We start from the raw sequence: 12,111 nt of genomic DNA, 5'->3' as shown, positions 1-12,111 counted from the left end.
ATTGAAGTTTGATGCCAATTAGGGACTTTAATTTCATTTTGAATTAATAAACGACGCCGATTCCTTAACAACTATTCATTGCCTTCTTCAGCAACGGTTTCATGTAGCTGGTTGTGAGACATTACAACAGCAACAATGATGGAGCACATGTCACGTTTGTCATCCCTCTGCAAATCGTTACCAAGCCAGTTGTTACTAGCACAAAGGGGGGAAGAAGACGAGATAGAGAGGAGGAAGAGTGCAGAACAGAGGAGGGGGAGATAAAGAGAGGGAGAAAAAGAGGACATAAGAGAAAAATAGAGAAAGGGAAATGGAAGGGAACAAAAAGGAAAAGAAAGAAAAGCTAAGAGAGAGAGTAGAGTTAACGGAGAACAGAAACATAAGTAGAAGGCAGAATGAAGAAAAAGAAAATACAAAAAAAAACTGAAGCAGCAACCTCCTTGTACCATGACCCGTCCTCTTTTTCGCCACCACCAGCGGCTCTGCTAGCACCAGCCGCATCGCCATGAAGTCGATGCAGAGAGGCAAGAACATTGTTTACAGGGAGAATGAAAAAAAAAAGGGGGGGGAAGAAGATAGCACACCGAAGTAGAGAAAGAAGAAGGAGGACCAACGTTTGCCACCACATCTGGTTACCACAACACTAATGCCACCATGAGCCACTAGAACCATGAATGAAAGTGCCTTCATTCCAGGCAATTCTCTGTTTCCTATTCATCTTCTTGAATGTAGAACATGCACTGTGCACATTTCCGCAAGTAAATGAACATATAATTACCCTTGTTACTGTGCATGAGAACAGTAACTAGGTAATTGTATTTGGGTTGGTTACTATGTATGGGAATAGTAACCAACCCGGGTTGGATCATTAGCCCACCTATGAGGCTAGATTAAGTCCAACCCAATAGGAGATAGTTTGCATTTTGTTAAGCTGATCATAACCTAGTTTTTTTTTTTTGGGTCAAGTCCGGCTCATTTTAAAAAAAATACATAAAAAATAAAAATAAAAAATAAAATTTTCTTCAAAAATTACTTTTAAAAATGTATGATTTTCCCATGTATTTTTCCATTGAATTTTTACATCAAAACATTGAAAAAATGAAAAATTGTTGCTTAATATTGGTTTGTATTTTTATACCATAAATATACTAATCCATTATTAAGATACCTGATTTTCATCAAAACATTGAAAAAATAAAAAATATATATTTTTTATGCATATGGTTAAGTCTCTCAAAAATAAAAATAAAAAAACAAATCATATTGTATTTTCATATAAGAAAGAAAATTTTAAAAAATATGTATTAGCATGTATTTTGGTTTTAATAACCAGTTTATTAAAGTCACGAGAATTAGGCCAATATTTCAAAAATTTCAAAAAAAAATTATTTTGTTTTCTTTTAATATCTGGGGTTACGACCTTATACGTAAGATGTAAGATGTATTCCGGATATTAAATTCTTTTGTTGATGTTAGAACGATTAGGTTTTACCCGATAAGATAAGGATCTCCTTACCGAGAAGAACTTTTCTTAAACCACAGATGGACCAACAACTAGAAAATACAACAAGGCCTTAGATTTTATCAAACAATTAAACAATGCAGTTTACCTTAAGTAGGGCGTATTTGGGGTGGTATAACCTTCCCTTTACACAACCAGTCTCCGTACTTGATCTCTGAGATTAGTTAGGGTTCCCAGTGATCAAAATACCAAGTGGCAACTCCATTCTATTTTTTCATAGATAAAAGACAAAAATTCCTTGTCTCCCCACATTTGCCCGATAGATACCTGATAAATAACATATATGAGAGTGGATGTTTTCCTTGCGACGCCGCACATGTGCGACACATATGAAAGACCTTGATGATATTCACTGCTTCTTGGGTCTTCAAATCACTCGTGATGAGTCCACCATCACTGTAAGACCCAAACGTTTAGCCCAAATTCAAGCTCAAGTTAGCTTAAACCCAACCTAAATTAATCTATATATATAAGAAAAAGTTGCAGGAGAATTTTTTTTCTCTCTCTTTTAATTTTTGTGGCCATCGTGACCCTCCCTTCATCAAACTAAAGATTTTAGTTTTTGATCTTGAGTTTTTGGTTTAAGAAAGGTGAAAGTAGCAAGTAAGTGGTTCTCTTTTATGTTACTTTCGATTATAGTTTGTTTATGGAATGATTAAAGAAGAGATTAGAGTTTATAAGGATTTGAAGTTTATGCTGTTAAGATTGATTTATAATTATTAAGGGTTTAATACTAGGTGATTGATTTATAATTATTAAGGGTTTAATACTAGGTGAGTGATTTTGAGTATATTGTTAGAAATAAGGATTTATGAGTTGATTTGTTTAAATTGATTTTTATAGGTTAAGAAATTCATTTCAACCTTGCTGGAAAATCTGGATAAAATGGGCTTAAGGTTGAAGATGATAAAATTTTATTTTGGTCATTGATTTATGAAAATTATAGTTTAGTCCCTAAACTTTGAAAAAACTATAATTTGACCCTTAAATGTATTTTGAGATTATGGATAGTGTTATTATGAGGTTAAGAATGAAGAATCTCAGTTTGATAATTGATTTGGAATATTTTTAGTTTGGTTTCTTAATTTTGGTAATTTACATTTTAATCCCTGAACTTTATAAAAATTGATGTTCAGTCCCTGGCTCATTATAAACAGGATTGAGGATGGTTTATGGGTGAAATTTCAGTATGGTTATGTATTAACAGTTTGGTCCTCAAGTTTGGTAAAAATATGTTTTGGTCGTTGTTTTGAAAAATTATTGTTTTAGTCCCTCGACTTAGGAGACTAAACTTGGTTTTATTTTATGCATTGGAATGTTTTATTTGTGCTGTTTCGAGTTATTTTTTAGTATATTTTGTATATTATTGTAGATTCTCTTAACGACCCTCAATAGGATTTTCGGGTCTTTCATCTGATATTTCTTTTAGTTTTATATTTTCCGGGTGAGTGGAATAATATTTAATTTGCATATAATATATATATATATATATATATATATATATATGTTGATTATAGGATGATTATGACTAGTTAATCTCTTGAATATTTATATATGTTGTTTTATTTTCTGAGCACTTATTTATTCTTGAATTTGCACTCGCATTCTATTAAACTAAATTCTATTTGATATGATATACATTTCTTCGATGATTCTTCAAATATCTATTATGCCTTGATATAGAACTTGTTAATAACAGAGAGTAGTTAGCCTATGTACACATAATATTGTGTATATCTAGCTGGTGAGAGAGACATCAGTTTGTTGCGACTGATCCCCCCACAATGGTTACATTCAGGTGTTATCTGATCTCTAACTTATATTTTACTACTTTATTATAATATGGTTAGTATGTATATTTATATCAAGATAAATCAACTTGCAAACTATTAATATTTAAAATGTATATTAAATGTTATTTCCTTATTAAGTTGGTTGAACTAACCCCTCTTTCTTAATATTATTCCAAGTTTTTAGTTTTTGATAATAGATGGACTTTGTTGAGTGTTTTTGCTTCTTTATTTTTGGTCGATATGTCTTACTTGTTTTACGAGGGTTTCCTTTTAGTTTCGATTCAATGTCTTAGACTTTCCATTGTTATCTTGTTTTAATTAAGTTTTGATTTTGATAATGTAATAAATATTATGGATTTTTTTTTAATTACTGATGAGAAGTTTTGAACTATCATTTGGTTTCATTAGTTTTGAATAACATAATATTTCTGAAGATTATGAAATGTTGCGTATTTTTAAAAAACTTGTTCTTTTGATATGCTCGTTCTAAGACTTAACTTAGGTGGAGTGTCCTTTCAACAACACTTCTGCATTGCCGTTATAGACCCGAGATTCGGGTCATGACAATCATTGTCACTCAAACAAGGTATTTATTATCTCTTGTTCAAAAGTTTGGTCTTGATGGCACCACCAAACCTGTGAGCACTCCACTAGCTTCGGGGCTTTTCATGTCTATTGCTGATGGTACTCCCTTAGCTTTTCAATTCATGCAAACACCCTATGATACTCACCTCACTGCTATTAAGAGGATCTTGCGGTATTTGAATGGTACTCTCAATGTTGATCTTCACTATGTTCGAACCCCTATTCATGAACTTCATGGATCTTATGATACAAATTGGGTTGGTTATAGGGATGATAGATGTTTCACTACTAGTTTTGCTATCTTTTTTGGAGTTAATTTGATATCCTGAGGAGCTAAGAAACAAGCTATTGTGTCTCGGTCAACAGTTAAAGTTGAATACCATGCCTTAGGCTATCAACTACAACTGGGCTTATATGGTTTGTGTATTTGCTTAAGAATATAGGCTATCATGTTCCTCCTCCTACTCTATATCGGGACAATATCAATGCTATTCATATGGCCAAGAGTCCAATTTCCATCACCGTACAAAAACATCGAAATTGATGTGCACTTTGTTCGCGAACGAGTTACAAGTGGTGTTCTCTCCTTGACATACATCCCATGATCTGATTAAATTGTTGATATTTTTACCAAATCCCTTTGTGTTACAAAGTTCATTTCAATCATGGCAAGCTTTGTCTCAGTCCCCTGTAATGCCTATTTAAAGATACGAACAATACATAGAAAAACAGGTTAACTTTTTCTACACGCATGGCTAAAGTTCTATAGCAACAAGAAAATCTCCACCCTGGTATTTGTGCTGCTTAAGGAGGTCAACATGAACTCTTTTTTATCTGTGGATGGATGAGTAGTGCCTTTGGCTCTTTAACCTCCTTGTAGCAATAACAGGATCAGGTCAGGTAAATGTACAATCATTCTCTTCTGACCACTCTTGGCTAGAGCAGGCAGCCAGAGTATACAAAATGAAGATCAAGCATCACTAAGAAAACCAACATGACTGTATATTAAATGAATTTTTATTGTAAAACTTGTAAGAAAATAAAGAGGCAATGCTTCAGGGTAGACTTTGTATCATGAGATAAACGTATTCACTGATGCAAAAGTTCTAAAGCTTTTACCAAAGTGGGTCTAAACCTATTCACATCTAGCGTTACATTTTGCTTGTCCAGGTATATTGAACGAAATGCCAACCAACCCTGTTTCCAAATTGCAGAGGGATCCCTCAAAACTACATGGTCGTCTGGGTATTGCTGCATCAAAGTGCTCTCTTCTACCTTAATTTTGTAGCCCAAGTACCTTATCTTCATGTCCTTTGCAGGGTCTTCAAAGGAGACTCTTGACGTCCATTCTGCCCTTCCAAATGGAACTACCTGAATCAAGATTGCATTTTCAGGAAGGAAAACCATGTTGGTTAGGCCAGCACCATGAACTCCCATCACTACATCACAAGAGTTGATGATTTTTGCAAATCCTAATACATCTGACCCAGGCTCTGCGACAATTACTTGGTAGCTCAAGCTTTCTGCCAGTTTAGCAATTTCACCAACATTTGTGAAAGCTCTTGATCTCTTTCTTGGAATGATTAGAAGCCGAGGCTTTCTCTTATCGCCTTCCCTGATTTTGGCTGCTGTTATTTTCTTTAAGGAATACGAACTTCTTAAAAACTGCCTAAATTCCTTCATAGAATATGGAGAGGTGGATGAATCGATGCTGAGCTCTTTGTTGTTTCGACCTTTAAGGCCAATTGTTAGGCTCTGGAAGCAATGTATATCATGTCTGTCATCGATGTCTATGATCTCATATCCAGACAGTGCCTCCAATAATGTTTTGAACTTTGCAATCCACCGAGGTTTTCTGTTGGTAATGAGAAATTGCACTTCTCTATTAAAAGGTTGAGCAGTTGAGTATAGTGGGACAAGTATATCAGTGAAGGCATGGAAAAAGTTTCCTGAATATCCCCCAACAGAGAAAAGGATTGCAGGAACACTGTGATTACGAGTGCATCGAGCGATATCTGGACGATCAGTAACAAGTTTTACAGACCATTTCCTAGCAAAATCCTTTTCCTCAAGAGCTTCTTTTCGTGCATAAGGCCTGATAATCCATGAGGTGTTTTCTGCTGTCAAGATATCGGTTTCAGATGAGACAATGAAAGCAGTGGAGGAACTTCCATCAATCCTGATGTCCCCTTTTATCTCGCAGAACTCTGATCTTCCCATGATATTGCAGCGCAGCTCGATCTTCTCATCCATTGTTGCAGCATCTGCATCGAGGAAAATTGAAAGGAGCCTTTGTGAGAGGGATTTATGAAGTGTCATCAAGTCAAAGGGTAATGTTAACTCTGCTTATGCGCAGCTCACCTGTAGCTATTTGCTGAGAGCTACTTGTGTCATTGACTAACAGGGAATCTTTAATCACAATTTCTGCATCGTTAAGAACCAACACCAAATAACTTGTGTTAAAATTTACGTAATTTCTTCAATTCAACAGAGCGATAACTCACCATTTCTGTTGGAGTGTTGAAGTGTCAGAGTTGATCAAGACTTACCATTGACTGTTTGCCTGGAGCTGCCAGTATCATTGATCAATTTCTTATCATTTCTAACCATTTCTGGATCTTCAAAATACAGGAATAAATGTTGTTAGCAAGGCTTGATAATCCTACAAACTTCCTTGACATTGCACCTCATTATATACCCAGATGAACTATCAGGAGTCCTTAATGCTTAACTAGCTGAGATTTTCATATCTTTAAACTTACCCCTAGCTACTGCCTCCTGAGAGCTGCTTGTTGCATCATTGATTGTAATAATCTCTGCATCCTCAAAATAAATAACGAATAGACCTAATTAAATTAGATATAATCACTTTTTTTTCGCATAATAGCCAATCACTGATTCAACTAAACTCGTTTCTGTGTAACCATTCATGATAAAAAAGCTTACCTTTGTCCATTTGCAAAGAGCTACTCGTGTCATTTGCAGCAAAACTTTTCTGATCATCCCCCGTTGATAGCATGAAATTCACTGCAAAAACATCGGAAGTCGGGAAAAATAGCATCGGACATTTTAAATTTTATATCTTCATCTAAATGTTCAAAGAAATCGATACATAGGCACCATCTCAGCTTTGATAGATGAAGTGGAAGAACAATGGACGACTTACAAAGTGGTAGAGGACCCAAATAAGGGTTAAAGACGATGAAAAAACTCAACGTAATGAGCAAGCACGCAGCCAACGCCCCATACCCCAATTTCCTTCGCTCATGCTTGCTAAAGCTTCTGGTAAGTAAATTATCATACATCATTTTCTACTGCTAAAACACCTTTTTGCACACATATAACTATGCTATATCATTAACTGATCGATGTGAACAAAATCTGAACAAAAAACCTTTACTAGAACTAGCTCGAAGTAAGTTCATGAAATAATGAATTGTTATGGCAACTTTTGAATACTATGGACGTTGAGGTTTATGATTTCTTAAATAAAATTATAGGAAGATTGTCCAAATGTATGAAATTATATAATATGGTGGTTGACTGCGCTGGCATACATCTCCTTTCACGATCGATCATATAGAATCGTTTAGCTGGTTTTAATTTCTTGAAGAGACTGAAAATATATTTTATTGAACTTGGATGGTATTTATGAACCAACTGAACGTTCAATCAATATAAATTAGTCTGCCTCAAGCAAGTTAACTTTTCTTGCTTGCTGTGTTGGTGCTACAATCTTGTTCAATTTTAATTAAAAAAAAAAAACATTAGAGTAAATTACATCGGATTTTCAGTAAAAAGAAAAAAAAAAGACTAATACTTGTACAATTTTTTTTATTATTAATATGAGTATCCGAGCTAACTTGCGCGCACCTTGACTAATCTCATGGACTCTGAAGTTAACGACCATATAAGTCTCCAGTGGCCATCATATTAGCAATCTTTTTTTCTATTAACGTGAATGTCAGGGTCAGCTTATGTACACCTTGATTAATTCCACGAGCCCTGAAGTTAACAATCATGTAAGCCTTCAATGGCCATCATATTAACAACCATAGGGTTCGAACCTAAAACCAAAGAAGGAGCAAATCTTTTTATTCCAAACTCTTACCACTTGGTCACCTGCTAGATGGTTATACATGTACAATCTTAACACATCATGATGTCCTCCCATGAAAATTAACTCTAATTAACATGAACATTTCTCTTACTATCGCTGAAATATTGTATTGTTCTATTACCTGCCCTAGTTGACCAATGACACTGATGCATATTGCTGAAGTAATTGCGCAAATCTTAATGCTATGCAAAATATATGAAACCACAAGTCCTTGTAGCCTAGGATATTTCTCTTCTTCTTATCTGAGTTTAAAATAACAGAAAAGCTGAGTTTTTGAGCTGAATGGGTTGGAGATTTACCGAGTCAGACGAAGAGGCAGTAAAAAAGAAAAGAAAAGACAAGAAAATCGTCACTGAAATCAATAAATTGAACACAATTATTTGTGGTGAGCACATCACCAAACACATGAATACTCAATCATGAGAACAGGTCAATAAGCAACGCACACAGTAAGGATATTAGGACACATAAACACATTCTTTGGCCGACAGCAAACTGAGTCAATTCACTGTATTAATAGTATATTTTTGTCTGTTTTCAGGGAGAGTACATGTGTGCCTTAGATAATGTGTTCTTTTAGATTATTTTTTTTCCTTTTTTTTGAGATTTTAACTAGGTTTTTAATAATAATATTAATGACTTTATGCAAAAAATAAAAAAAAATAAAAAATAGTCACCCGTGAATGTGATAATACAACCACCCTTCATCGTTTATCAACCTTTATAAACTATATATTTATTAACATAGAAAAGTACACCACAACTAACCATAATACTATATTTTAAGACGTGCAAAAATTTAATAGATAAAACCCGAGCAGCTAACATATCATATTCATATGATAATATGCATAAATAAATTATTGTCAATCTTATTAAATAAATTTGTGCCACTAGGGAAAAAAGACAAACGCAATACATATTTATTAACTATATTTAATTTCCCGTTGAATTAAAAATTGAGGTTTTGAGATATCATCCATTGATACTTGGTAGGAACATATATAATTTGGGTAAATAAATATTATTGAAACAGATTTCACCAACATATATGCCGAGTTTGACTGGTTAGGCTACCTTGATAATAATAAATTAAAAAGAAAAATATTTGAAGTTAAATGTTACACACACATATGCATGAATGTATATAGAAAAAGATACCTCGTTTTAATGGGTTTTATATAATATAATAGTTAATGCAATGTTAATACAAAGACTAGAATTATGTTTAATATTGGAAAAAATAAGAATAACTTTTCGGAATTCCAAGTGGCATGATACCTTTGTCACCGGGTGCTACATAAATCAATGAAAAAGTCTAATACTGGTTACCAAAAATCGGGTAAGGAATATGGTTTCATCTAATTTATATAATTTATTTATTTTTTGCCTATATTAAGGAAAAAAAATAGATATGTGTTCAATTTATTTCATATTTACAATTTCAAATTATGAACACTGATAAAGTTGAATCCATTTAACAAGAAAAGATAAACAAATAAGCATACATGCACAAATGGAAATAAACAATTGCTGTTATTATTATTATTAGTATTATTTTTTATCATGTGTACAAGTGTAAACCTATCCTAAAAAACCAATCTTTTCACATATTTACTTATATCAATTATATTTGGAGGTCCTCTACACTTTTAACATTAAAGTTCATGTCTTTTTTATTTAATCCATCTCTAAATAAAATTTTATCTAATTTGTTTTTTTAGATCATGATTAGATATCATCCAAACTTGAAATTAACAAGAATTTGAATAAAACTTAGTTTTGTACCAATTAATCTCATATCTTATTACAAGAGGGGTCTAATTGTTACAATTAGAATATGGATACAAGTATGTAATTATAGCATGGATTACATGGAGGAAAAGTACAACAGCCTTCCCTAATAGTACACTAAACGTCTGGTTGGTTGCTAGTGGGAGATCGTCCGAGGTTGGACTGGGGAGGTTCAATTGGCTATAGACAAAGGAGGAGTAGACGAAGCTGGTGGTCGGTGAATTCTTGCTTTGGTGGAGGAGAGAGAGAGGGAACGGTGGGATGTGGAAGTATTAAGTGTGTAGAGAGAGTTTTTTTTGTAGGTTTTTTATGTTAAAGCCTCTTTTTTTTTTTTCAATTTATAGGAAACCTATTTATAATTTTAGAGTTCTAATTTTTAGGCTTTGTCCTAAAGTTAAGTGATATCTTTATAACATCCTCTATATTTACATACAATCAACACATAGTGTGTTACAAATTATACACACACAGACTCATTCTTTTGAGAAATCTTCAATTAGAAAATTTATTAAAATTTTGACAGAGTCTCATCTATATAAGAAAGTCTAAAGTTATCGACTAAAACTTGTTTCACTCGAATACTTAACAATTTAACATCCAAATCATTGTCCAATAATTATAGACTCATCACATCATCAAGTTAGAGTATCTCAAACTCAATTTCTCAATATCTCATCAATCACTCTCCATTATATATAAATTTGAAATGAAGGATTGAAAAGAAATTTAGTTTAAGATTAAAGAAAATTCTAGTTCAAAAAAGTGCTCTAAATTTTCTCAAAAAATCAGTTTCATTCCAATCCTAGAAAAGATTAGCTTATGATCCACTTCAAGCTTAGACTTGCTTCTTGTCGTGTGTAAACTTCAACCACCAAACATTCAAGGTTTTAATGCCAATTTTAGCCTAATATAGGTATATTTGTATACTTGTTTGATGCTCAAATTGAACCCTTAAAAAGCCCTCAAATCAACCTAAACTCAACCTATAATCATACAATTTCACATAACAATAACATTTGACTTATTTTTTATAATTTATTGATCAAAGAGGGTAAGCACATGGATAGAAAGCTAGAAGGGATAATATTATATCATTTTAGGTCAAAATAAAAAAGAAAAATGTGCATCGACAACTTCTGCAAGCTAGACTAAGTTTACTTTCCGGAACAACATTTGGCGTGTTGCCTATAACATTTAACTCGAATGTCCAAATGAGTTATTTAATAATCTGGAAAGATAACAAAACTATCTATAAATATGTACCTAATATATATCTCCAAAATTAGAGTGAAAAATGGTTTAATTGATGTCCAAATTTAGAGTCAGATTTGTGTTAAACCTCTTGCCGAAGTTGTATCGTGTTCTTCTTTGTAGAATTTGGTTTATTAGTTTGTAAAACTTCTTATTTAAATTTGATTCAAGTTATTTTATTTGTATTCAAGTGTGTGTGTGTCTATATATATATATATAATTATATATATATTGATGGTTGGCTAGTCTTTTTCTTTGTTTCAAATCAAGGATGATAGTGATTGAGGAGTTCTTTGAGGTATGAACAAACCTTAATGTTTTATCTTTTCACTTTCTTCATGAATGATTGATTATTGTAATGAAATTTTAGAAATGATTTTGATAATGTTAAAAATCTTGAATCTTTATATAAAAACCTTAATTTTGATATAGAGATTTTTTGATTCAATGTCTTATTTAATATGAAACTACGTATTCATTCCTAACCAAGAATTCATCTTCATTTCTTTAAACTTCATTGTAATATATTACAATCTAATATCATCATCGTTGATGTTAGATTGCTTTATCTTAAATTTTACTAAAGAAATCACCAATATATCACCATTAAAATTGATTTTGAGCCAACACTTAGTTTTAATTTTTTTTTTTTATCATTTAAAATCTATTCACATTCATTCACCTTTGAAAATAAATTCATTAATCATTTTAAACCAAGTTATTTTTAATTTAATCTCTCTTAAGTATATTTTTTGGTTGCCTAACTTAATTTCTAGATCTAGCTTTTTGTGGATATAACATTGATTTTACTGAGTTAATTTTTATAGTGCACACTCATATACTTGTGAGTTAAAACAAGTTGATCAAACATAACAGTGAAGCAATTTTGGTGTCATTGTAAAAGGTAACAAGTTTAGGATTGATGATTGGAAAACAAAATATATATACACACACACTCAACTTTGGGGATGAAGGATTGTGGAATGCACTGCTAATTGTAGGAGTAACAAGTTTAGGATTGATGATTGGAAAACAAAATATATATA

The 12,111-nt window shown here is 32.5% G+C and overlaps 1 protein-coding gene across 1 annotated transcript; it reads right to left on the bottom strand.

Annotated features, from left to right (window-relative positions):
* Positions 1–4,880: 4,880 nt before the first annotated feature.
* LOC118037360 (beta-1,2-xylosyltransferase XYXT1) lies at positions 4,881–7,952 on the bottom strand. The gene is made up of 6 exons (XM_035043327.2): positions 7,067–7,952; positions 6,847–6,927; positions 6,663–6,716; positions 6,450–6,518; positions 6,262–6,324; positions 4,881–6,164 (listed from the first exon to the last, which is right to left on the bottom strand). The coding sequence occupies exons 1-6, from the start codon at positions 7,206–7,208 to the stop codon at positions 4,990–4,992; spliced, it is 1,584 nt and encodes a 527-aa protein (XP_034899218.1). The 5' UTR covers positions 7,209–7,952; the 3' UTR covers positions 4,881–4,989.
* Between the last annotated feature and the right edge of the window lie 4,159 nt (positions 7,953–12,111).

The sequence above is a fragment of the Populus alba genome, chromosome 15, assembly GCF_005239225.2.
Source record: "Populus alba chromosome 15, ASM523922v2, whole genome shotgun sequence".
Classification (NCBI taxonomy): Eukaryota; Viridiplantae; Streptophyta; class Magnoliopsida; order Malpighiales; family Salicaceae; genus Populus; species Populus alba.
Note: the sequence above shows the minus strand (reverse complement) of the source record. Positions and strands in the feature narration are given on the sequence as shown.